This window comes from Gavia stellata, chromosome 29 (genome assembly GCF_030936135.1).
Source record: "Gavia stellata isolate bGavSte3 chromosome 29, bGavSte3.hap2, whole genome shotgun sequence".
Taxonomy (NCBI): domain Eukaryota; kingdom Metazoa; phylum Chordata; class Aves; order Gaviiformes; family Gaviidae; genus Gavia; species Gavia stellata.
The window spans coordinates 3,225,429-3,251,675 of record NC_082622.1 but is presented as its reverse complement, the minus strand read 5'-3'; the positions used below and the strand labels follow the sequence as shown (position 1 = coordinate 3,251,675).

Sequence of the window (26,247 nt, the reverse complement as noted above, 5' to 3'; positions counted from 1 at the left end):
CCGGCCCGCCGCCGCCCCGCGCCCCGGCCCCATGGCACCGCCGCCGCCCGGGCCCCCCCCCCCCCGCCGCCCCGCCCGCCGCCCGCCCGGTGCGGTGCGGTGCGGTGCGGTGCGGTGCGGCCCCGGGCACGGGCACGGGCACGGCCCCGGCCCCGGCCCGCCCCGGCGGGGCGAGGGAAAGGGACGGTCCCGCCGGCGGCGCCGCCCCGGCCGCGGCTCCGGGACGCCCCGGCCCTCCCCGCCCGGCGGCCCCGGGGAACGGGGTGGACCGCTGGGGACGGGAAGCGGTGGGCAGGCATCCCGAGGGATGAGCACCCTCGGGGGGCACCCACAGCCCCGAACACCCAAAGCCATGGGCACCCATCCCGAGGGATGCTCACCCTCGGGGGCACCCACACCCCCGAACACCCAAAGCCGTGGGCACCCATCCTGAGGGATGCTCACCCTCGGGGGCACCCACACCCCTGAACACCCAAAGCCATGGGCACCCATCCCGAGGGATGCTCACCCTCGGGGGCACCCAAACCCCCGAACACCCAAAGCCATGGGCACCCATCCTGAGGGATGCTCACCCTCAGGGGCACCCAAACTCATGGGCACCCATTGCAAGGGATGATCACCCTCGGGAGCACCCACACCCCCAAACACCCAAAGCCATGGGCGCCCATCCCGAGGGATGCTCACCCTCGGGGGCACCCACACCCCCGAACACCCAAAGCCGTGGGCACCCATCGCGAGGGATGCTCACCCTCGGGGGCACCCACACCCCTGAACACCCAAAGCCATGGGCACCCATCCCGAGGGATGCTCACCCTCGGGGGCACCCACACCCCCGAACACCCAAAGCCGTGGGCACCCATCCTGAGGGATGCTCACCCTCGGGGGCACCCACACCCCTGAACACCCAAAGCCATGGGCACCCATCCCGAGGGATGCTCACCCTCGGGGGCACCCAAACCCCCGAACACCCAAAGCCATGGGCACCCATCCTGAGGGATGCTCACCCTCAGGGGCACCCAAACTCATGGGCACCCATTGCAAGGGATGATCACCCTCGGGAGCACCCACACCCCCGAACACCCAAAGCCATGGGCGCCCATCCCGAGGGATGCTCACCCTCGGGGGCACCCACACCCCCGAACACCCAAAGCCATGGGCGCCCATCCCGAGGGATGCTCACCCTCGGGGGCACCCACACCCCCGAACACCCAAAGCCATGGGCACCCATCCCGAGGGATGAGCACCCTTGGGGGCACCCACAGACCCGAACACCCAAAGCCATGGGTACCCATCCCGAGGGATGAGCACCCTTGGGGGCACCCACAGACCCGAACACCCAAAGCCATGGGCACCCATCCCGAGGGATGCTCACCCTCAGGGGCTCCCACCCCTACAGATGCTCACCCTTATGAGCAACCAAACCCATGGGCACCCGCCCCCCACTGACACCCAAAACTCATGAGCATCCACCCCCTACAACTGCTCACTCCCATGAGCACCCAAATCCAGAAACACCCACCCCTATGCATACTCACCCCCACAGGCACTCAAACCCGTGGGCACCCAACCCGTGCATCCACCCTCCCCCTCCCACAGGCACCCACTTCAGCAGCACCCATCCCCGCAGGCACCCCCCCACAATGGGTCCTCCCCCTGTGCACCCACCCTCATGGACACCCATCCCCATGGACACTGACCTCACTGGGCATCCACCTCACCACCCCCCAGCCCCACTCCAGCAGGTACCCTCATCGGTCGGCATCCTCACCGGTGGGCACCCGCCTCGCCAGCGGGTACCCACCCCACTGAGCACCCTCGCCAGCACCCACCCACCCACCCGGGCACCGCCGCCGCCTCCCCCATGGGCTATCCAGCTCCAGCTCTCGGACTTAAAAAGCTAACACTGTGGAATAAAGTAGGAGGCAAGATTGTTTATTACCGCAAGCAATTTTAATACAAAAATGTGTCTGGTTTTTAAACAATTCATTGGTAGAGCTTCAGTTTTGCCTCAATTTAAACCAATTGAGAGAATCACACAGCAACACGGTCAGAGCCGGCGGGGAACAATGTTTAATAAATACAGGCGCCCTGGAGAGCCCTCTCCCCCGGCCCGTCTCCTGGTCACTTGGTCAGTTTGATTTTATTACAAAGAAAAAGTAGCGTACAAAAGCGAGACAGGACTTGTAGCAAGTGTGCTGGTGAGACTCATTTCAAGGACAAGCAACTGTGCGTGTAAGTCCAGATTTCTTCTAGGAGCAGAGGTCACATCAATCTCAGCCTGGTTGGAAGTGGAATGACCAGTTAAATAATAAATAGGAAAAAGAGATGCAGAGAAATAGCGATTCTGTAAGGAACACCTCGGGTCGCTCTCTTAGGCCATCAATCCAGAAGAATCCTCGAATTTGTAGGACCCACCACCGCTAAGGGATGTAGCAGAGTGATCCAGACCTGCAGTCTTACCAGCGTGCTCTCCTCCGGCCAGCTTCGGCGTGAACCCCCTCCCCAATCCCCCCCCACGTGTTTGTTCTTTTAAAAACGCAGTTGTCGGGACAGTATTTTCAAGACAGCAATTGTCATGACCTTTGCTGTAGTGTGTGCAAATTTTATTAAGTCAAACTCCGCTTTCTTCAGGTAAAACCACATAGCTTTAAAAAAATGGAAACATAAGCCCCAAGTCCCCTCACCTCATGTTTCTCTGGTTGAGGTATCTGTGATTTACAAAAAGAGAGTTCCTTGAACACTGCAGGATTCAGGTCTTTGTTTTTAAATATAATTTACCTTGCTGAGACAGCAAGTTAAGTTTATAAAGATGCATTTAGGAAACAATCCTAAAAGATAAAGCAGGTTCGCACCCTGCACCGCGCAGAAATCCTATTTATATTTTAGTTTTTCTTTACACTTTCACATCTTGACCTTTTTTTGCTTCCTTTTTTTTTTTTCTTTTTCTTTTTTTTTTTCTTTCTCTCCCACATTTCAGTTTTCCAGGCCCCTCTCTGAACAGGGGTTGCCCAGAGGCAATTTTTATCTACATAAATATTCACATGAAAATAGTAACTTACAAAAAAGGAAAAAAAAAAAAAAAGAACAAATAAGGCAGCTTCATAACACAACTTTCTTTTACACTTTTAACAATATAGTTTCTCCCATTTAGAATAAATATACATCCAATGTACGTAGCAGGGTTAAAAATTGGACACAGGTTGGGTTTTCTTTCTTTCAGGAGGGCGTGGGTACAGTATTATCTTTTAGGGCCTGGAGTTTTTGGGGTGGCAGTGGTTGTTTTCTTGGACATGGTTGGGATTTTGGAGGGTTTGGCCATCCCCCGGCGCGAGCCGCCCTGCCCGCCGGCCACGCTGCTCTCCGAAGTGTCCGAGCACGCCGACTGCGTTTCCAGCAGGTCAAAATCGGAGGCGTCGCTTCCCCCGGCGGCTGCTGGCCCGGCTGCCCGTGCGGCTCCCGGCGCGGCTGGTGGGACGACTGGCTGCTTTTTTAGGATCTGCAAGGGGAGCCGAGAGAGCCGTGAGCAGGCGGAGGAGGAGGATGATTCCTCCCCATCGCCAGACCGACCGGCACCCAAATCCCCAGCACCGCTGCGGCTGCTTTCCACCACCCGCCCAGCACCCCTGAAACAGGGGGTTCAGCACCAGGACCGATTCCTTCCCGAGCTTTTAACGGAGCAGCGGCAAGCCCTTGCATTGCGAAACCGCTGCAGCATCCCCTCTCCCAGGCGGGGACACGGCGGTGGGCATCAGCCTCCCCAACTCACAGAATCACAGCATCCCTAAGGTTGGAAAAGACCTGTAAGATCATCGAGACCAACCCTCAACCAACAAACACCACCATGCCCATTAAACTCGCTGCGGGCTCCCTAAATATTGAGTATTTTCTCTGCCCATCTAAGCAGGAAGAGCAGCAGGAGGAGTTTTTCGGTCTTTGCACCGAACTTACCCGCCCGACTGGTTTTGGCACCTGTAGAGACTGGTGAGGAGCTGTTACTGGTGTCCCCAGCCAGGGAAGTTCGGCTGGAGTGGAAGGTGGGTCGCTTCAGCTTGCTGCCCGCGGAGGGGGTCACCTTGGGAGGAAGCACATGCAGAGCGTCTTTTAGGTGTCGCCCAGACCGTAACGGGCCAAGATCGTGCCTGAGATCAGTACCTCGGCAAAAGGATTTTGACATTTAAGGAACACCCATCTTAACGGTCAAGGAGAACGCAAGCCGTCGTTTCAGCAGCGGTTAATAAAAAAGAAAAAAGCTGGGGTCCTGAAAATTTGGGGGGCAACGGCAGTTTGCGCGCCGCAGGCTGATGCGCAGCTATTTCTAACCGTTGGAAAAAAACAAATGAAAGCAAAGCTGCTGCCCGTGCAGAGGAGAGCATCACCTGGGCTCGACAGCTCCCCCGAGAGAGAGTGAAATCCTGCAAAACCAGGTATTTCAGCACCGAGGCAGCTCAGGACCATTTTGGAAGGCCAAATACAAGGCGGTGCCTTGAGAAACACACCCCGCTGTCGGGAGGCATCAGCGTGGTGCGACGCTGTGAGTTGGAGGGATGCTGCCGGTGCCCCGGGCAGGTCCGTGCACCCACCGCCCAAGGGCAGACAAATTTGAGGAGCGAGGCGCCCAGCGATGAACGGGGACACAAACACAGCGAATCAGCCTCGGTCGCGGCCTGAAACGGTGCTTTCCCCGACCTTTAAGATGTTGCAAACGCGGACGGGGCGGAGGGGGTGGAAAAGCAGTACAACAGGCAGCTCTGCTCCGGCCGCTGCGGAAGAAAGCGAAGGGGAAGGCGCCGGGCAGGGCGAGGGCACCTGGATCCAGCCGGAAAGGGCAGCTCCAGTTTCTATACATCAACCAAAGCTCTGGGGTTGGGGCAGCGCTGCGGGAACGCGACTGCCCACGGAGTCCCCCGTCCCCGGGGAGGCACCGGCGGGACGGCTCCAGCCCTGCCGCGTCCCCGGAGAGACATAAGTTAATACTGGAGGGCATTTCCCAATGAGCTTTAAAGCAACAGCTGCAGAAGTTTCCCTCCATCCCCTGTGATCTTGTGTTTTTTTGGGAAACTTAGAAATATTAAAACATCATGAAACTGGAGCTGCAGCGGGGGAGAGGGGCAGCCGAGCAGCGGGCTCCCCTTTGGGCGCCGCAGGAATTAAATCCATTAACACGTGATTGTGAAGGTACCTTTTCCATCATCAGAGATTTTGATTCTCGACCTTAATCCTATTTTATAAACAGGTTAACAGCAGCAAGCAGGCAATTTAGGGCAATTGGGGAAGTGCTCCTGACCTTCTGATGATTTAAATTAATTCCTTTTCTGTGTGAAAGCACTGCCGAGCAAGACGCAGTTATCTTGCCAGCGCACACCACCGCTCAGTGAATCACCGAGATCTACCAGGTATTTCTCACCACCGATTCACAAGGTCAGGAAAGGCTGCAAGGAGGCTGAAACTTTAGGGAGATCAAAGGCTCAGCCCGAATTCATCTCCTGGGAGCATCAAGCCGGTGACAGTGCCGGCCACACCATACGCGCTTCGACGCGGTGATAAATACAAGCGCTTCACAAAAATGAAGGCGATGTGGTTACTGTGCATGCGCTGTAGCTGATTTTCAAGTCTCAACTCGGCTGCTGGATTTCAATTTTTGAAAGCCAAACACGGCCGCTTTTCAATGCTTAAAAGCTATCAAAGGCGGGAAAAGGCCTTTTTTTTGTTTTTTTTTAAAAAGCACAAGAGGATGAATGTCGCTCTCGTGGTTTGAAAGCGGGTACATGTGAACCGCAAGCAGTTGTGCTTTATCTCGAAGTCGATGTTTTATTTAATCCGAGTTAGAAACCCATGAAAAACGCTAACAGTCGGAGCGTTAGCGGTGCTAACAAGCGCTGCTCTACCACAAGGAAAGCGTTAAAACAGGCAAGGGAGCAGGACTTCTCCGTGCCGGCGGCACTCCGGCCTGTCAGCAGGTCCTCGGGGCTGCGAGACCATACTCTACCTCGGCGCTCGAGAGCTGGAAGTCGGAATAATCGAATCCCCTCAGGGGGGTGCCCGCTTTACTGTTTATCAACCAGGGTTTGTCATAACATCGAGAGAAGTGATGTGGAGTCTGTGAAATGGAAAATCCAAGGAGAGGGGGGAGAGGTGGAAGTGAGTGAAAAAAAAAAAAAAGAAACGGAAAAGTATCTGGAATGGGGGGAAACGGCACTAAAATGAAACGAGAACCAAACGGGAAATACATAAATTAAATTAAAATAAAGGGAAAAACCCAAACGGATGACGAAATAAAACATGCATGGGCAGATGGTGTGGTGGGAGAGGAAAGACGATGGGCGATGGCTTCTTCCTGCGCGCCGGCCGGACACCACGGCTGCGGCACAGCCCTGCCTCGGGGACCAGGAGCCTTCGGCTGCACGGCGAGAGCCGGGGACCCTTCTGCAGAGCCGTGAGCGCCCAGCGTGGGCTGAAAACCTGTCCTGCACCGTCCCACCCCACCCATCCCGCGTGGACAGCCGGGTTCTTCCTGCAGACACCATGAACATCCTCCAGAGACCGCAGCAACCACCAAGCCCCTGATCCCCAACCTTCCTCCTCCTCCCTGCACCTCCTGCAGCTCCTCCTCTCGCCAGGACGGGTCTGGAGGCCACCGGTTTCTAAAGCAGAGGAAAGAGGAAGGCTTCACGCGCGACCCCCACCTTGGCTCCGCTGGCCGGAGTTGCGGGCGAGGATGGCATGGAGGCGCAGCTGTGGTTGCTCTGGCTGGCACTGGAACTAGATCGCGTCGGGGAGGCTGCCCGGGAGGACGGTTTTGATCTTCGGCCTCGCGATCGGAACGGTGTCATTCCCTGGGAGGCTCCCTCCGGCAAGATGAATTTCTCTCGGAGTTCAAGGTTGGTCCGTCCTCGGGCTGGAAGGGGACAAAGGAGAGGGGACCTGAGGTTCGCGTGAACCCGACGTCGTTACCGGGGCTCAGGAGGCTCCGGGGGTCGGAGCACGCATCCTTGCCAAAGCCCATCTCCGAGGGCAAGCGGACGGCAGCGAGAGCGTCCCAGCTCTCTTGCACTGCCCTAAGCACCTCCTGCCATGGATCAGCTCTTTGAGAAACTGTCCGACTAAAAGCTGCCTGAGGCCCATGAATTCAAACTGGATGCCCTATTATTCTCTAGTGTCTTGGGGAAAGCAATCCTGATGGGCTTTAAACACACCGTGTCACAACAGCGGCCAATGTCATCTCCAACATAGCTTAAAAATAGTAAGAGTGGCTTTGAAGGGTTGTGATTCTGCTCTCTCACAGCTCTGGGCAGCTCTTCACCGATTTTTAGGGAGAGGTGAGAGAGAAGTGACCACCACCCATTAAAAGCCAACTTTAAAATTTTCATCCAAACGCCCCAAAGAGCTGGAGGGTCTGCCTTCGACAAGCAAGGGGCAACCAAGCAAGGAGAAGGTCTGTGGCCTTCAGCTCCTGGGCCAGCCGATGCACGCCAACGTGTTTCATACTCATGGCATCCAAACGGAGAGCGAGGGCGTGCACCGAGCCCTGCGGGACACGGGAGCGATTTTAGAGTCGATGCATTACGGACCAGAAAGCTGAGGAAGCAAATCGCAGAAGGGAAGCACCACACTGAGATAACCAAGGGATGGAAACAAGCTCGATGTCAGCGCTGTAAAACAGCTGTTGCAAAGCACGAAGAGGGGAGGCTGGAGGAGCAGGAAAACCCTGAAGGTTCCCCAAAGCAAGCGGCACAGGCTGTAAATCACGCTGCTTTCAGCAACAGCCGTTAGACAGCAGGAGCAAGGAACGGTTAGGCAGCAGCTTGAAGAAGACATATCCGAAGCAATTAACATCTCGGAGACCCCAGTGAGACAGCGACATATGGAGTACAGACCTAAGCTCTCCAAAATACGCAGTGAGCTGCATATTAAACGTTCCTTTCCTGCTGGAGCAACGTGGCAGAAAGGAGGGGTTCTGGTCCCCTCCCACGGGTGCCAGAGCAGAGCTGCTCATCCCACCGTCCCCCCGCGAACCGCACTGGGGGATGCTCCCGCGGGGGCTCCCGGCTGCATGAAGCAGAGATTGGCATTGCTGATGGGAGAACATGTCAGATTCCTGCTTTCTTGCACCTTGATGCACTTCATTCCTGGCCATCCCCTTGCTAATCCTTCTCTGTCCCCTGGCCATGGCTCTCGGCCGGCCGCAGCAGAGCATCGCTTCCATCCCAAAAGCTCTCACCACGATAAAACCTCGAGACTGAAGGTTTTGGAAAGGAGGCGATCCCAGTTCTCCGTGCCCACAGTATGCGACCCTGGTCTGTGTTATCCCAACCGTCCCTTCCAAACGTGCCCCACCAAACCAGGTCAGCCCTAAAAACCCAAGATCGAGGTGGTTTTTCCCTTCTAATGTGCTGCTGTGTTTTCCTTAGCTCAGTTTGTCTAGGAGCTTCTTGCACTTGAATTTTCCTGCATTAATGCTGAACTGAAAAATCTTTTTTTGTTTCACTGCCTGGCCGGTCAATCCCTGGGACACACTTGTGCAAGGTGATGCTTATCAACACACTTATAGCAGGACGCAGTGCTCAAAACGCCCCAAAGAGATCCAACCCAGCCCTCAACAGCTCCATGGACAACGATGCCTAAATGCAGCCCTTTTACAACTCAAATCTGCCACGTGGCAATGCGAAAGAAAGAAGAGGGGTCACGTTTCCACGTTTACGGGCAGAGCTGGGGGAAGAAAGGTAATTTTAAGGCACTAGAAGACGACCCAGCACCGTCAGCCACTCTCACTGCAAACAGGAATTCAAGTTGCACGGTCCTGCACAGCTCAGGGTTTCCAAATTAGTTCCTTATGTCGCTGCTCTAAAGACAACAAATGAACTGAGAAAACTTGCATTAGAAGTGCATCAGAGAGAAATCAAACAGTACAAAGTCACAGGAGAAATGTCTCCTCGTTCACTAGGACAGGGCTGGACCGTCCGTGGCCACAGCCCAGTGCGGCCGTACCACAGGTTCACAGATCCTGGGCTGGAGCATCTTGTCCCCAGAGTGTCTCAGACCAGGATTTTACCATCTCCTGGTTTTGAACCTTTTGAATTCTTTCAGGTCACCCTTACGAAATTCACTCCATCATCCACAGAGCCACACGTACGTACCGACCGCTTCAAAGGGAAACCAAGACCCCCAGCACGGCCATGCAGCTCCGCTCGCTGCGGTCTTAAAAACAAGCAGCACCACCCCTCCCTCTTCTCCTCCCCAGGCACCTGGCTAAACGCTGCGAGATTTCCTGCGGTATCGCCAAATCTCGTGGTTTTAAGTTTCATGGTTTGCTTTGGATCCGTTTTCTCCAGCCCCCACCTGTTATTGGGATAACTCGGACCCACTGCTCTGGTACATCTGGCCGTTCACAGCCACAGCAGCCAAGTTCTCAAACTCCCCTTACTGGGTGAGACGACCTCACTTATATAAAACCCAGGAATCGCCTTACCTCTGCAAGGATCATTCTTCACTAAAAATTCATCCAGGGCCATCCATCCTCCACCGACGCGAACCATGACCGTGCTCCGCAGGATACGGACCAGCCGCAGCTGCTGGGAATCGCCGAACTGCGGAGCCAAGGAACAGTTCAGACAAGGGGGACACAACAAGGGACGCTCGGCTCCTTCCCGCTGCAGGCTGCACCAAGGCAAAGCTATTGGAAACGCTCTGTCTGGTCCCAAATGCTTTTCTTCATCTATTGAATACATCTAAGGTTTCTCCAGACAGGTTTTTCTGGAATAAGTGCAGGCTAGTACCAATTTACAGGATTTTTATTTTTTTCTGTGTGGTTTTAAGATAATGGAACTATTAAAATCCTTTAGTTTTAAAGCAAAGAGAGAATTTTTTAGAGCAGCAAATGATCATTTGGAATTTGGTCTTTGGATGGGTTTTCTCAGCCAGAATCGTAGTTTTTCCTTTTATTATGAAGGAAATAGAGGCTGGCAATGCAATGACCCTCCTGGTGCAGCCCACGTGGAAAAGAGCCGGCTGATTCATGTCCCTGAGTGCTGGTGAATCAGCAAGGCAAGCAGTGCTACGTCACCGCTGAGCGAGAAACCTCTATCATCAAGTCTGAAGTCCAGGGATATCACCGAGCCTCAGACTTGACCCCACCAGCCGGAAAGCCCCCGCCGCAGAGATCGCCCGGTGAGGAGGTTTTGGTGAGTGCAGAGTGATGGGAATCCAGGCAGGAATCCCGCAGCAATGTTGATTAGTGATTGCAATGTTCATTAGTGATTTTAAACACCTGCAATTTCAAACAAGTGCACCCTGAATCAGAAGCATGTGTCTGTTTTTTAAAGCTCCCTAAATCTCCCAGACGGCCAAGCCCAGGCTCCTGGTTGCCCTCTGCATCGGGCAGGCGGCAGAGCTGGTGCGGGACACCGGGAGCCTGGCTCGGATGTAGCAGCTCTGCATCCAGGTCTACAGAGCATCTGCTGCGATGAGAAGATAGGGGAACCCGCCTTCGAAAGCAAGACCTTCTTCGGAATGATTAAAAAAAGGAAAAAAAAAGGAGCAACATTTTCCCTGGGCGGGTAAGAACGCAAAACCCAGGAGATAAATGAAAACAGAGAGTGGAAAGCCACACTGAGATGGGTCGCGGCAGGCAGAAGCGCAGGAGGTAACAGCATCTCCGACCCTCCTTCCCGCGGGGACGTGGGACCCTGGACTGTGCGCTGGTGGGTCTCCCTGCGTGGGGGGTCCTACCAAAACGTGCTTGCCCCAGCGCCGCAGTGAAAGAGCTGCCGCAGCCGTGCTTGGCACGGCTGCGGTGCCCGCGGGCAAGGAGGGAGGAGGGCAGGGGAGCTGCCTTCCCCCTCTCCGGGCCCCACGTAAGGTGTCCTTCAAGAGCTAGTTCTGCACCAGGGAAGACCAGGGACAAGTCAATTCTCATTTCCACTGCCACATTTACATTATTTTTCAGTTGCTGTTGAAAATTTTTCTATAATCATTGCCTAAATTAAAGCCAGAGCTCTCTTGGATCCGTCCACTTTGGACATCCAGGTTTGTTTCTCCTTGGGCATGTTTTTGGTAGGACACCATCATTCCACACGAAAAATAGGGGTTTCCGTTCGAGCTGGGACAACGGGCACATCGTAACAAGACGTGATGCTCCAGTCCTGTTAAAAAAAGAGCTCTGGCCCCCAAACCAGCCGGCACTCACGCTCGCTGCACCGCTCATCTCAGGTCTCGATAGTAACAGGGATACATGCAGGTTTTATGAGCCTTGCTCCGGTTAGGAGTTACTCAGTGGATGTAGCGGGGATGAGGGTTTAGTTACGGTCACCTATGGGATTACAGGGGTGGACTCGGCATTCTCATTCCACGGTGATTGCAATCCAAACCCCCCAGAGCCTGGTACAGCCCTCGTGCAGGCAGTTCTACCCTCGTGATTTCACCGGGGCTGGCCGTCCCCGGAGGGAGAGCAGTCCCGGGCACGAGCCCATCAGTATCCCAGTGCTCCCCACTGCAGGGTGCTGTGGTTTGCCACTGGTTACCATCAACATCCCCAACGTATCCAAGAAAGGAGCCACGGAGAGAAAAATCTCTCCATTTTTGTCAAATTCTGCTTTTTCCATTGATTTTTTCCCTTTTTCCACCCAATGCAGCCTTTTATTTTTTTGGGGTGGCCCTCCCAGCTCAGGCACTCCTCCATACCAGGCTCTGCTGAGCAACGCTCACAGATCGCATCCTCCCGCAGCAACAAAGGACAGAGCAGCATCATGGACACACAAAGCTACGTTTGTTAAAAAACAGAGGAGAGAGACAGCATCACAAGGCAAACTGTACCTGATTGCCGAGGAAGAACTACGGAGGGAGGAGAGTTGTGGAGGGAGAGGGGATGGGGGGGGGGGAAGGAAAGTCGAGAGGAAGAGGAGGGGAAAGAAAAACAAGAAAAAACATTTATGGGATTAACAGTGCAATAATCATGAAAACTGTTAACTGCAGGTAGTTAGAAATCTGTGGGGTTTATGCTATTGGGGCGTAAGGTAGAAGCTCGGGGAGCCCGGGGCCGGTGCAGCCGGGGGGGGGTGAGCGCTGCGGCTCGGCTCCTCCCGGCCGGAGCATCAGTCCCGAAAACAGCAGGCAGGAAAGCGGGCAGCTCTGCTGCCAGCTCGTTTCACCAGTTCGCCTCGGTGAACGATTCGAAACATAAACAGCCAGCCTGTTACAAAGAGATTCTTTAAGGAAATTATTCTCCCTTCTTCGGGAACGAGCTAAGAAAAACACAGGCGTAAGGTACACTCATCCATGAGGAAAACTTAAAGGGCGGCTGCCGGCGGAGTGAATGCAGCGTTTCACGGGGCCGACGGGCCGGCTGCCCCAGAACAGGGCCACTTTTATGCTCTCCCGATTCGGGGAACGCCCTGGGGCCGAGGATGGTGCTGGGCAAACACGGCTCAGCCACCTCCGCCGGGAGCCGGCGTGCCAGAGGACGAGGTTTCCGTCTCACCCCGGGGAGCCCAGGAGGGTGCCCCCGCGCCAGGCTGGGCACCCCGGCGGTGATCCCTCCCCGGGCGGGAAGGGGGAGCAGGGTTGGTGCCGCCGGGGCAGCGTTCGGCCCCCTCTGCCTTACCCGGTATTTGTTCTCGCCGATCTGCTCCACTTGAAATCTCTTGGCACACTTGCACTGGGCCACTTGCCTGGTGACCTGCCATCACCAACGAGAGAGGTAAGGGACCAGGATTTTGGGAGTCTCCCCCAATACAAGGCACTGCTTGGATAACGCACAGCCCTAAGCAGTCTTTCCTTCAAAAGCACGGCAGGTACCAGCCAATTATTTCAGCTCAGCACCACCACAATCCTTTTTTTCCCCTCCTTTTTGTCTTCCCCACTGCCAACACGCAGCCTGAACCACCCCGCACCCCTGAGCTCCCATCTCTCTCGGTGCTTTACCTCATCTTCGATCTTGTCGGCGTCAGTGGTGGGGCGGTAGGCATCCTTGTTGGGATGGAGAGCAGCCACAAACTCGTAGTAATCGATGTAGCCGTCGCCGTCACGGTCAAAGATGTCGGCCACCGCGGTCATCTCCAGCTTCGTGGTGGGGAATTCTGGAAAGAGAGAGAAATGAGCAACTGACGCAGGGACCTCACTCGTGAGAGCCGGGGATGTCGGAGCGCGGTCTGCATCTCGGTCCTCGAGCAGGGACAACCTCCCGTCACACCGAGGTGGCCGTTTTCCAGGCTCATTTCAGACAGGCAGGGACTTACTAGAGGCCAGGATGCCATCGATAAACTCCTGCCGGGTGATCTTCCCATCTTGGTCTTTGTCGATGCGCCGGAAGAAGTCCATGACACGGGATTTCTTGTGGTTCATCCAGCGCATATACTTCTTCCGCCAGACATCGAAGTCGAAGTTCGCAAACTCCTTCAACTGGAAGGAAACCCGTGAGAGTCAGCGGGAGAAATCCCCGAAGGAGCAGCACCCCCGGCTCTACAGCACCCTAAAACACCAGCCTCCAGGTGAGCCCGTGCCCGGGCTCCCAGCGCTAACGCTCACTGCCCACCCTCCCGGGAAGGTTCATCTGGGTTTATCCAGACGACCTCCATTAACGAGGGGGCCGCTCCAATCGACTTTCCAGAACAGAAGGACACACAGCGTAGCCGACAGCCACCACGTGGACCGCGCGTCACGGAACCATCGACACGGGATGCAGCATCCCCCACGGTGGTATACGTACACATACGCAGAGATATCAGCTACTTGCACACAGACACACACGCACCCACCCCCTGTCTCTGCTCGGGCATTTGGGGATGGTTCCTCGCCCGGGATTTCGCCTAACGACTCGCCAGGCTCTGGCCGGGAGGAACACCCATTGCTGGCATCATTCTGGGCACGCATCTTCCCTCTCCCTTTCCCTCTAAGCAGCCGGGAAGGGATTTCTTGCTCATCTTCCAGGTAAGAGAGCGGCTGGGGCACATCTCAGCTCCGCAAAGCCTGGCACCGCGGCTCTGCCACCAGCCTCTGATGAGCCACTCACCCTCCAATTTAAACTAACACCCTTTATATCCCGCCGCCGAAAGGACCCCCACGACCCCACCAGCTAAAGCAGCTCTTAGCAAGGTAAGGCAACAATCTTTAGTGCTTTTTTTTTTTTTCCTCTGAACATTCTTGGAGTTAAAAGCAACAAAGAAAAAACATTTATACATATAAACTGAACTGACCTACAGCAAAAGCAACAAAAAACAAAAACACTCACTTCTGGGCATAGCTGCTTTGTTAAGCATAAATAAAAACAAAAATTACATTAGAAGTTTGGAAAAGATATTGACAGTAATTGTTAAACTAATTACTAGGAGTAAAGCAGGCCTGGCTGTCATTACCTCTACAGATACCGACTGCAGGGGCACAAAGCAGTTCATTAATGTGCAGTTAATTACGGAAGGTAGTTTTCAGCCTTAATATTTTAGGAGTTTGCTTTTTTTTTTTCTTTTTCTTTTTGGCATTTTCAGCAAGGCAGCAGTAACTGTCCGCAAGAGCCGGGCAATTCAAGAGGCAGCACTAATTTAAAATGCTTCTCGCACCTCTCCAGCGAGCAACCCCCGGCACCGCTCCCCCCCCAGCCCAGAGCACCGGTGGCCGTTACCTCCTCCAGTCTGTCCAGGGCATCGTTGAGCTTCCGCTGCCGCTCCAGCGCCAGCAGCCAGACCTGCTGCCAGCGGGCCGAGAGCTGGTTAATCCGGGGGTTCTTTGTTTCCGACTGGGAGATAATGGGCATGCTGGGGGGGGCGGCCTGACTCAAGGATTTTCCTGGAAAAAGGGAGAAAAGGAATTGGTTGAGGTGGTGTTGATGGGTTCAGCAAGTCTGAGCGGTCCAGGAAAGTGCAGCAATGAAATACATTTTATTTTTCCAATAGAAAACCTCCCGCAGCCTCGCTGGCTGCTCTCCGAAGGGATGCAGTGTCCCCAGGGAGGAGGACGGGGTGACGTATGGCTCTACACCCAACCCTCCCCGGCGCTCCCTTTCCACTTGGGAATTCACATTGCACTCTGGCTTCAAGAAACCACATTAAATAAGACCCCAAAACCTCATCACAAAGCAACTGCAGAGAGAAAGAGAAGAGCAGTGACAGCACGAGCTTCCCCAGGCGCAGCATGCCCCGGCACGGGCGTTTTGGCAAATGCCACCTGGATCTTCCCCTCCTGACAAGTTTCAACCGCCTTCCTGGTGGCTGTCAATGCAGGATGCCTTGTTAATTGATAATCAAAGTTAATTAGTTTCCTATGCATTTCATTTCCTCCCATCGTAGCATGTTTCACCGAAAGCTGCGTATCGAGCGGAGACATACTGTTGCTGCGGGATTTCTCGATGAAAGGCCCATGGGGGGGCTCAGTAGCTTTCCTCTTGTAGGTCTTCGTGACCCGGTCCACGTCTGGCTGTTTCCGTGTCATCTCCTCCATAAAGGACTGTCAAAATACAGAAGGGACAAGAGAACCTTTGCAGTTTCAAGATGTTCTCCGTCTCCTCTTGCTCCAGATCCTTGCTGGGACATGCCAAACCCATAGAGGAGATGGGAGCATTAAGCACCGGCGACGGGGGCTTGCGGCCAAGCTACGGCACAGCGCTGGCTTGGACCTGTGAATGCTGGAGTTCATCCCCTGGGCTTTGCTCCCAGGTGACAGCCCTGGTTGGGTCACATGATGTTTTAATGGGGACTTCCAAGAGAAGTCAATGCCTCCTCCATGGAGGGGCAGGAAAAAAAATCCCTCCCTGCCCCTCTCCCGAGTGCTCGCCGTGTTCAGCACTGGGCTCACCTGGTGTTCGGAGATGAGGGCTTTGACCTGATCAATATTTTGTGGCATAGGCTCCTGGTCCCGCTGGATCAGGGTTGTCTCAGCCCACTGGATCCAAGCCAGGAGCTCTTCCAGAAGCTCTGCATTCGCCACCAGCTCGGAAAGCGCAGACTCCAGTCTCTGCTGGTGCTGCTTCGCCCACGTGAGAACCTGTTGGGAACGCGGAGACGACCATTAGCCCAGGGTGGGAAACCAGGGGAAGAACCAACACGACGTGGCCATCCCTGGTGGGGGTGACCACCCCCACCTCTCACCACCAGCCTGGAACAAAGCCCCGTTGGACTCACCTCCTCGAATCTGGCTCGGATGATGGTGATCCAGTGTTTGATCGTGGTGATGCAGTCGGGATGGCAGGCGGCCAGGATGACCTCCCCCATGCCCACCGCCGCGTTCACGTCCACTCTCTTCTCCTCCACTTTCTTCATGAACTCCTGAAAGGCCCAAATTAATTATTTTGCAATATTCTCCCCCCATACATTTTTGCTCGGGTTGCGTTTCAGAGCTCCCCGCTACCTTGTGCGCGTCAATGAGGGACTGCAATGCCTCGGCGTCGTCGGGAAGCGCTCCCCGAAAGCGCAGGGACTGCTCTGCCTCCGAGAGCCACTCCAGCAGCATGTGCACGGCCGTCCTGAACTCCTCTGCCTGCGGCGACAAAAGCACAGGCATCAGCCCACCTCCTCCCGAAATGGGCCGCTCCATTCACTGCTGAGAGCTGGAGAGACAAAGGGCTGAAAGGGACTTTAAAAACAAATACAAAAAGAGGAAAAAAGCCCTGTCTGATGGCCTGGGTTTGCGCAGCACCAGCAGACGGGTCCCACAGCAGCCAGGCACCTCCCTCCCCTCGGCATCAGCCGCACTGAAGAACTAAGTGTTTTTAAAAACAGCACAATTACTTGTATTCTGACCAATTTAGCACCTGGGTAGCTTATGCTGTAAATTGCCTACTTGACATAAAAACTACTTAAGAGCCTTTGACCTTTACTTTTTTTTTTTAGCTTCAATCTAGGTCTCTCTTTTGCACTGGGCATTAGCAAATGCCAGCCTGGACAGTCTCCCATCACCACTCTATTCCTGCTGTGCACATCGGCGAGATCTTTTCAGCCTCCCTTTTCAAATCAGCTTTTATCGGCTCTTCTTTGGGGAAAAGAATAAGTAAAGAAGTGACACCAACCCACTGCTTTGCAGTTCTCACGGATAACTGCTGCAGGGCTGGGGCGTTCTGCTCGGCCAGGAGATCAGTCCCCGGACAAAACCTCTTACCCAAGGTTTGTGTTGACCTTCCGGCGCAAACCTGGAGCCCAGCAAAGCTCTCCAGGACCGTTTCCACCCGTAGCCTTCTGCTCACCTGCTTCAAGGCCTGTTCCAGGCGGGTTTGTTTGGACACGGACAGCTTGCACACCGTGTCCCACCGGTTGCTCAGCTCCTGCAGCTGCACCTTCACCCAGGTTGTGTCGTCCCGGCTGTTCTCAATCAGCTCCCGGCCGGAGCGCTTGAGCACCTGGACCGTCCCCGTGCGCTTCCCCAGCTCCTTCTGGAAGACCTGGTAGGAGAAAGGGCAGAAGCCAAGCGGGGCCAGTCAGTCCCAGTGGGCTACTTCACGTGGAGAATAAAACAGGGAGCGCGTCTGAAATAGTTTGTAACGTGGGTTTTGCACCCACATGAGGGATCCACCACAACCCGGTGTGACGGGAGGGCGGGCAGGCAGGGAGCTGGACAGCACAGGGAGCTCCTGAGCGCGTTTCGCTGTAAGTACGTGGGCAGGAGCCCCTGGCAGAAGCAGTCGTGACCTGGAGCACGCGAGCTCTAGCCCAGGAGCACTGGCTGCAACACGGCGGCTGCCTTGCATGGAAGCCCAAGCCCTGTCTGGGGATTTCAAGGTATGACCTAATCCAAACCCAGGAGCACAGTCTCCAAGACACACTGGAGAGAACTGCCAAGACCAAAGTTTACAGAGGACTATAAATTCAGCCACGTTTTCAAAACTAAACCCTCAACAGATCTGTCCGATAGCATCTCAGGAGAACGGAGCTCCAGCTCCTGCAACCTTCCCGGTAACGTAAAAGTTTCTTCCCACTTGTTTGCCCTGCTTTTGCTCTCCTTGTCCACCACAGCAAAGCAAAGCAGCGAGACACGCAGCTCTGCAGCAAGGTACCAACTCTGGCTCCTTCGTTCTTTGGCTCTTGGGGAAGACAAGCCCTACTCATGTCCCAGAGAAGAGCTGGAAAAGGCACTCTCACCTTGTGAGCATCCATCAGGTTCATGACCAGATCCAGGTCACCATGGACAGGCTGGTCTTCAGCTAACTGGGGTTCCACCTTGTAGAGCCAGTCCACCAAGGCCTGCAGCGCATCCATGAACTGGCCAGAGAACAAGAGGGCTTCTTCCAGCTTGTGCTGCCTGAAAAACAAACATCCCCGTCAACTTTCATAAACAAACTCACCTCCTTTTGCCATGTCCCAGTGACCTCCTCCAACCACCCCATGAAATTGCCTCCCCTCCCCTCCTCTGCTCTCCGCTCTGACGAGTCCGTGGCAAACAAGTGCTGTTGGTACAACGTTGGGGCTGGACTTACCTCTCCACAGATTTGCCGCACACTGTGTCCCACTTATCCCGGACTTCTCCCAGTAAATTGTCCAGCTTTTGAGTGTCATCTGGAAGCAAGGCTTTTTCCTTGAGGGCTCTGCCTGTCCTGATCGTGGTGTCGTAGACGGGCTGCTTCCCCCCCAGAGTCTTCTGGAACTCCTGGGAACCGGAGAGAAAACAAAACTGCTTCAGAAAGCCTGGCCCTGGCTCGCTGAAGATACGTGGTGCTCGTGAAGACCCCCAACTGAACGTTTTCCATGGCAGCTGTAGGTGTGGACATGCCTTTCCCCTCTCCTGACGGCAGAGGAGATGTTGCCCTGCTCCCGCTCCCGACGAAGCGCCCTTCCACCCAGCATCCAGCACCAGTCTTGCTTTGGCAAAGCTCTACCTTGTGTTTGGAGAGCTGGAGCTTAATTTTGTCGGGATCATTGGAAATCTCCAGCTCTGAGTCCAGGTGATTCTCTGCGTCCTCCAGCCAATCGATCAGTTTCTTCCAAGCTTCGTAGAACTGCGAAGAAACAGGAGCAAGTCTGAAACTTAACACTGGTGGTGTCCTCAAGTCCCTTTCTGGTCTCGGGACTTCCTGCCCTCCAAGGCTGGCCACACCTCGGGGTCTGTCGCACCCTTCCCACGTTTCTCACCTGCTTGGCTCGCTTCCTGGCATCATCAAGAGCCCGTCCTCGCTCCACCGAGCGCTGGACGACCTTCTCCCAGCGGGACTGGACGCTCACCAGCAGGTTCTTGATCAACACCACATCCTGCTTTTGACTGAGAAACTTCAGCTGGTTCCCGGTTTGATCCAGCTCGATGATCCGATCCCGATGAGCGTTCACCTCGTTGGCGAACACCTGCGAACGGCAAAGATGTCCTCTTATCCGTAAGGCAGCTGGATGTGCCCGCGAGCAGCCCGTGGGCGCAGGGGAGATGAGGTGCCACCCTTGCTCCCTCCACCCCGGGGAGCCGCTGGGTGCTCACGGCGCCGGTACCTTGTGCTCGTCGATCTGGGCCAGCACGGCGTTGAGGATGAGGCTGGCCGGGGGCGCGATGTTCAGGCTCTGCTCGGCCAGCGTGAGCCAGTTGATGAAGTCCTGGAGGGAGTTCTGGAAGTCCGTGGCCAGGGCCAGCGCCTCCTCCAGCTTCGCCTGCCGCAGCGGGGAGGGAGAAAGGGAGGGGGTAAAACACCACACGGAGGGTGAGAGCTCACGATCCGCGGTTTCACGGACAGAGGCAGCCTTTGTGTCCCTGCCGAAACGTCCCTCTAACAGGAACCTCGTCGCCTCGGCCCGGGAACGCGACTTGTTTACCAAGGGGAGGGGGTTTCAGTGAAAGCCACCGCTTTCTTTCAAAACAAGAATCGCCCCTGAAAGGGGAGACCTTCATCAGCACACGAGCAGCTGTGTCACCCTCAGCTTCCTGAGAAAGGGATCACCATGGGGAGAGCAGTTCGGTAAATGAGGTGGATGATATTTTGATGGTAACAGCTGCAGCGCTGCAAATTTATTCTGGGCTGAGGCCACCACGTCCCTTGTTTTATCTCATCACCGGCCAAAAGCCTAGGACGGAGTCAGCTCGGAGGAGGATTTGCCCTGCTGTCTCGCAGAGGACCAACAAAGCCTGCCTTTCAGAGCCGCGGGAGGTTTCTTCCCACCTCTCCTCTAAATTAACCCAAAATGCAATTTTACTCTCGTTTTCTGTGTGATTTAACCAACTCTGATGACTATCTAGAAAAAAAAAAAATAACAGCTTGATGCTCAGACAGCACCGTCTGAAAGACAAACTCAACCTGCGCAACCAAGAGAGAGCTTGTCTTAAAAAAAAAAACAACCCCAGCCCTCCTCTCCAGCCCTGACCGGCTCCATCCCTCCCGGGAAAGCAGAGCAGCAAAGCAGGGAGCCACTGCCGTCAGACAGCGGGGCACGGCTGGGCACCAACGCTACCTTTCTCTCCTCCATCTTGGTGCTGACCAGACACCATTTCTGCTCCAGCAGCGCTACGCTCTGCTCCGTCTTTGAGCCAGAGCCAGAGTCGTCGCGGTTCAGCAGCATCAGTCGCCCCTTGGCCAGCAGCTGACTGTAGACGTCCTCCTTGGCTTTGAGCTGGCTGTACAGCTCCTGCAAGGGAGGCAGCACCAAAGCGTTAGACGAAGGGAGAGCTCGGAGAGGGGCCGCGGCTTGCTGCGACTCAGCGTGACGAGAAAATTAGGTTCAGGGCAGGCAGCAAAGTGACAGCAGTGTGTCACTTCAGGGGTAAAGCATCGGGATGCTTGTCCCAGGCATCAAGTGCAAAACCGTCTTTGAGAGCAGAGAAGCACTCTTCTTCCCATCAGATACAGAAGCGAGAAGTTTTGATGCTGATATTTGACAGACAGGAGCTTGCTGAATTAAAAGCATTAAAAATCTCTCCTAAGAAATTACCATGTGGGCATTGAGCTGTTCCCGGGCAGTTTCTGGCAGACCTCCTGTGGGTTTCGATGCCGACAATTGGCTCTCCATCCTCGTTAGCCACAGGAGGAAGTCTTCAATCTCACCATGGAAACCCTGGGCCTGTTCGGGAACATATAATCGGCCACGGATCAGATGACATCAGCCACCATTGATCATGCGCCAGGGTTAACGCTGTGTTTGCTTCAAAAACCAGATAAAGAGGCAGAGCTGGATGCACCAGCGCGTTAAGGAGGGTTATACATGGTACATCCTTAATCATGTGCGCATGCCTGGTCCCTGCCGTGCTTCTGGGCAGGCACCGAACCGCTCCAGGGCTAAGAGTTAAATGAAAAACTGGCAGAAAAAATCCCAGTGTTTCCCTAACTCCTTCCCCCTTGGAAGCGAAGGGGGAAGCGGACCCCCAACAGCAATCCACTGCACAGGGGGTACCCCCGACGTGTCTCCCCGACCTGCTGGAGCGTGGACTGCAGCTGCTGCTCCCTCTCCTCCGTCTTCTGCAGCACCGACTCCCAGCACGCGTTCAGCTTCTCCAGGCGGTTTCGCAGGCTGCTCGCGTCATCCCCTGCGCTCGACTCTAGCAGCTCGTTGCCGGCTTTGTTCACCGTCTCCACGGTCGCTTGGTGGGCCAGGACGTCGTTCTTCAGCACCTATACGAGATGTGTTGGGCAAACGTTGGGACTCCTCTCTAAAGCCCCCCGTTAATTCCTGCATGCTCTCATGGATTCGAACCAACTCAAACCCTTCGCGAGAAATAAAATCCTGAACGGGAATAGACTAAAAACGGACCTGGAGTGGGAGTACTCACATGGTGCTTTGCCAGTTCAACCTCGATGACTTTTGGGTCTCCATTGATGGGTTTTTGCGCGTCGAGCAGTTCCTCAGTGTGGGTCAGCCAGGCCATCAGCTCCGCCAGTGCGTGCTGGAACTGGCCAAGCGCCAGGAGAGCGGCTTCTAACTTATGCTGGGCAAGGACAGGGAAGGAAAAGGAAAGTTTAAGTCGGGAAGGAGGGCGAGCATCCCAGCAAGTTTCAACTCTGCACTTGCGAGAGCCCAGATCTTCTCTCTAACCTGTCTGTGAGCAATTTTCTCGCCCAAATTCTCCCAGAGATGTTTCAGCTCTGTCAGTGGTTCCTTTATGATGTCCCTGTCTGTCTCATCTGTAGCTTTTTTTAGCATCAGTTCACCTTGGTGATTAAGCTTTTCCATCTCAATCTGCTGCTGGTAAACCTCCATTTTAAACTCCTGCCAAAAGAAGCAGGACAAAAACCAGAACGAAGTGAATCACTGGAGCGCGAGCTCTGCGATGCAAAGCAAACACTGGAGAACCGGTCCCACTCCGCCCGCGTACCTTCATCTCGTTCATTTGCTCCTTAACCGTGTTGAGGTCAGTGCCGACAGGAGACATGTTGCAGAGTTTGATCACGGCGTTATCCAGCCAGTCGAACATGGCCTGAAAGGAGCGCAGACCCCGTTAGCAAAGGGAATGGCAAAGCGTGCTCCCCCCGCAGCTGGGCAGGGAAACGGGGCTGGTGCCTCCATCACCCCGCAGCCACGAAACTCGTCTTTCGGGGCAGAGATGCCTGTTCGGCCAGCGCTCGCTGCTGCAAGCTCTTTCCTCCCCTCCCCTGCTTCCAGCACGAGGACCTGACGGCAGCCAGGCTCATCCCGCTGCTTCGTGCGGAAACGAAGAGAGATTTGGGAAGACAAAAGCAATCAAATATCTGCTCTTCCTTGGAGCTGGGTGTTGAGCTCAGGCTCTAACAGAGGCTGCAAACACTTGCCCAGGAGACGTTTTCTGCTTTGCATTAGTGCAAATCCCAGTACAACTCCAGGGAGAGGATTCGCAGTGGTGTTCCTGAGGTCTACCCACCCCACAGAAACAGCCCTGCCCCTTACTTGAAGCGTATCTTGGTATTGCACAGCCGACTGCATGGCTTCTTCAAGCTTTTCAAGCCTCTCCTTCCACGTTCTGTTTAGATTTTCCCACGCATTGTTCATCTGCGGAACACAAGATTGCCCACAAAATTCGTTAGGCTCTTCTACCGGAGCTGCCACTTGCTCCGACCGATTTTATCTGAAGGAGAGGCTGCTGGTTTTCCTACCTCATCAATGCTCTTTTTCACTTCTGGTTTCTCAGTTTCGCCACAGGCAAAAATTAAATCAGTTCCAAGGAGACGGATAAACTCCAGCTCTTCATGCAAGCCGTCTGTCTCCTCTTTGATAGTCTGCATATAACGCAGCGACAAAAGAAAAATGGTTATTATTAGACGCCCGTCCAAAATTGCCCCGTGAACAGGAGGGCTAAAGCACGGAGGGTCCTTCCCGCTCCGGTGTCCTCACCCCGGCCGACAGCCCGATGCCAGACCCCAGGACTAGGTTAGACCCCGAGCAGGCGGCCGTCCTGCTCACCAGCATTGCCACCACCAACCTGGTCTGCTCCCACCTCCGGCCACTGTGGCAATGCTGCTCTTTGGGGGAGCCAAAATAAGAACATCTGTATGCAGCTGGGCGTGAGCCTGAACTGCCTGGCTGAAGACGTTGTTTACAATTTTGTCAATATAGGAATTAGTTTTTGAGACTCAAAAGTTGCAAACCGAAGTCAGAACGGTCGTGAAATGGAAATAGCAAGGACAAACTTAGCAAAGTATAGAGAAACATCCCAGTTCCCCAAGGTCCAAGTCAAGTCAAATCCACCTGAAGTGGATTTCACCACTTATTTGAAACAACCGAACACCACCACACAAATCCAAGCCCATCCAGTTTTACACTTATCTCCGGTCTAACCAAAAGCTAAATATACACTTCCCACGCCAGACGGCACTCAGATGCCTTCGACTCAGACTGGGAGCAGAACCGTGCAAACTTCCACATCACTCAAAACAAGTGGGCACACAACTCTGACCCCACGCTTGATAAGCTTCCCAAAACAGTAGCAGATAAAGTGATTGAAGCATCATTTCCTTGTCTGGAACAGGGGGCGGTGGTGGTGGGGAGGGATATGTGAAATACATTTCTTTTTCCTTGCAGTTCCAAATTGCAATGGAAATAACATTTCATAATCCGACTGCCTGCCTACAAAACTGATTTACAGTCACTTTTGGCCAGGCTTGTATCTAAGATCTACCCCAATTTAGCTTACAAGCTGGGTGCGGACAAGTTCCATGCAGGGGTTCAGTCCCATGGCCCTCACCTCCGCCGCTTCCACCTGCTGCTTGATGATGGAGGGGTCAATGCCTGGGCTCTCCAGGTCATGCACGATGTCCTGCGTGTCTTTGATGGTGGTCAGGAGGGCTGCCATGTCGTACCAGAACTTCTCCGCAAGCTCCAGGACATCAAGGAACTTCATTTCACGTTCCTCCGCCCGAGCTTTGATGTCTTCCCAGAAGAAGACCATCTGATCCAACTTATCCTGGATTACTGAGGAAGGGAATGAAAACACCGAGTGAAGAAGGAAACCTTTCTACAACTCAAAAGCATTCTGCGAATGCTTTCCACTTAGAAATAGCCAACAGAATATTCATATGGGAATTAAAGATGACCAGGACTATCAGAGCATTAACCCAGAGATACCGAGGGACATGAGAAACTCCAGCTTGCAGAAATAAAGCCTTTATCTATGTGCAGGCAAGCTGAGGGCAAATTTGCCCACACACTCTCCTCCAACGAACCTCTGTTCTGGCCACCTCTAGCGTGAAGCCTACGCTCACTCAGTCCATGAGCTGACTGTTGAGCTGCCAAGAAAGGTGCCAATTAGTGCCAATCGCGTTGACAGGTCTTTTTGTGCTGGGGATGTTCCTTCCCTCCATTAGATGCTGAATCGACACCAACAAATCATTTCACAGGGGCCACCAACGGTTGCCACAAGAGACCAGCTCAGGGTGACGGCTCAGCTTGGCTGAGCTGAAACCTCTGCCTGAGCAGGCACAAATACTTCTTTCTCCTCTGGCTGATACCACCCCGTCTGCTCCAGATGGAAGCAGGCACCAGATATCCGCGTGCAGAGGACTCACCCTTCCTCCTACGGCCAGGAGACCCTCTGAAATACACCCCTGGGACATCAAAGCCTCCCCAACAGTGATGGAGCCATGGTTTGGGTAGGAGAAGCTGGGTAGTGCCACCAGCCCAGCCAGCACCTTCTGTTAAATCCACCCCGAGATACCTTTTGCTGCCAGGTCCTTGTCCGTTCCCTGCGATCGCCCAATCAGCTCTTCCCCGCGGCGTTTCAGAGCCTCGAAGGAAGGCTGCAGCTTCTCCAGCTCCACCGTGGCGTTTTTGTTCTCGCTGATGCACTCCCGGATCTTATCGACCTCGGCGGGGATGAGGGGCGGCATGCGCAGGCGGGAGGAGAGGTTCTCCAGCGTCTCCAGCATGGGCTCGATCTTATCGTGGAACTGGAGAAGAGCAAGTCCATTAGGGCAGGTGAGACGAGATTAAGCAACGCTGCGTCGCTCCCTGCGTGTGCAACAGCCCTTAGCGCTGCACCCAGCGGCCTCTCGGAGAGGACAAACATTGCCTGCAACAGCAATTAAACCTGCAGCCTCCTGTTCGCGCCCGCCTCCGCTTTCCTCTGCTGCCAACAGCCCCAGGCTGCACCAGCTCAAACCGTACGTCAGCCATAGAGACTCACAGAGCCGGCACAGGCAACTGTGAACCAAACACGGCAGCGATTTGTCACCGGATTCAACCCCACAAAATTCACATTTTTGACCGCTGTCCCGCTTCTTGCGGAGGGGCAGCGTGGCAAGAAAACCCAATCCCGGTTGTTTGAGCATCCGCGCAAAGACGCTGCTGGAAAAAGCGCCCGTGTTTGGTGCTGACGGAAATCTCCGCTTGGTGCAAGGGCAGCAAGAGAACCACCCCGGCAGGGTCAGCGGGAGATGGTGGAAGGCTGCATGCAGACAGGGAGGAGCGAGCTGCCACGGAGCTGGGGCTTCAACAAAAGCAGAACCAGAAAGCCAAGAGTGAGAGAGGAAGGGGTCTAGCAGGGTTTATTATTATTATTTTTTTTTAAAGAAAAGTCAACTTTGGCCTTAAAGATCCCAAACAATCTCTGCTGGCGAGAAGGACAGCTCTGCGCTCCGGCTGCCGCTCTGGTCCCTCTCTGCCAGACCCCAGCGCTGGCGTTCGCCCGGTCCCAGGCTCCAACAGCAGAGAGGAGACGGGCTCTGGGTGCAAAGTTGACCAGGGGCACGCTGGCTCAGCCAACAGGCAGGAGCAAAGCGGCAAGTCCAGCTAGAGCAGAAAGCTCCACGCATCAGCGTAAACCGCTCCGAAAGCAAAACCTCTGCTTTGCAGGAAGCATTCCCAGCGGAAGCTGGCCACGGCTGAGACCAGGCGGCAACGCAACGAAAGCCATCTCAGAAACGTGATTTCAGGCTCCTGGAGTTAATTTTTAAGCACGTTC

At 54.7% G+C, this 26,247-nt stretch overlaps 1 protein-coding gene across 1 annotated transcript in view; it reads right to left on the bottom strand.

Moving 5' to 3' along the window:
* Window positions 1-2,588: 2,588 nt before the first annotated feature.
* MACF1 (microtubule actin crosslinking factor 1) overlaps window positions 2,589-26,247 on the bottom strand; it is a 147,768-nt gene continuing 124,109 nt past the window's right edge. Inside the window, 29 exon segments of the mRNA XM_059830960.1 lie at window positions 2,589-3,421; window positions 3,423-3,496; window positions 3,949-4,072; window positions 6,684-6,895; window positions 9,467-9,584; window positions 12,596-12,670; window positions 12,916-13,070; window positions 13,230-13,392; window positions 14,609-14,772; window positions 15,312-15,429; window positions 15,778-15,966; window positions 16,104-16,247; window positions 16,330-16,458; window positions 17,162-17,356; window positions 18,054-18,213; window positions 18,389-18,558; window positions 18,788-18,907; window positions 19,041-19,247; window positions 19,386-19,541; window positions 20,337-20,510; window positions 20,814-20,942; window positions 21,293-21,490; window positions 21,649-21,804; window positions 21,912-22,085; window positions 22,192-22,293; window positions 22,740-22,841; window positions 22,946-23,068; window positions 24,034-24,260; window positions 25,003-25,234. Of these exon segments, the coding sequence (XP_059686943.1) occupies window positions 3,239-3,421; window positions 3,423-3,496; window positions 3,949-4,072; window positions 6,684-6,895; window positions 9,467-9,584; window positions 12,596-12,670; window positions 12,916-13,070; window positions 13,230-13,392; window positions 14,609-14,772; window positions 15,312-15,429; window positions 15,778-15,966; window positions 16,104-16,247; window positions 16,330-16,458; window positions 17,162-17,356; window positions 18,054-18,213; window positions 18,389-18,558; window positions 18,788-18,907; window positions 19,041-19,247; window positions 19,386-19,541; window positions 20,337-20,510; window positions 20,814-20,942; window positions 21,293-21,490; window positions 21,649-21,804; window positions 21,912-22,085; window positions 22,192-22,293; window positions 22,740-22,841; window positions 22,946-23,068; window positions 24,034-24,260; window positions 25,003-25,234 (4,473 nt within the window). The 3' untranslated portion in view covers window positions 2,589-3,238.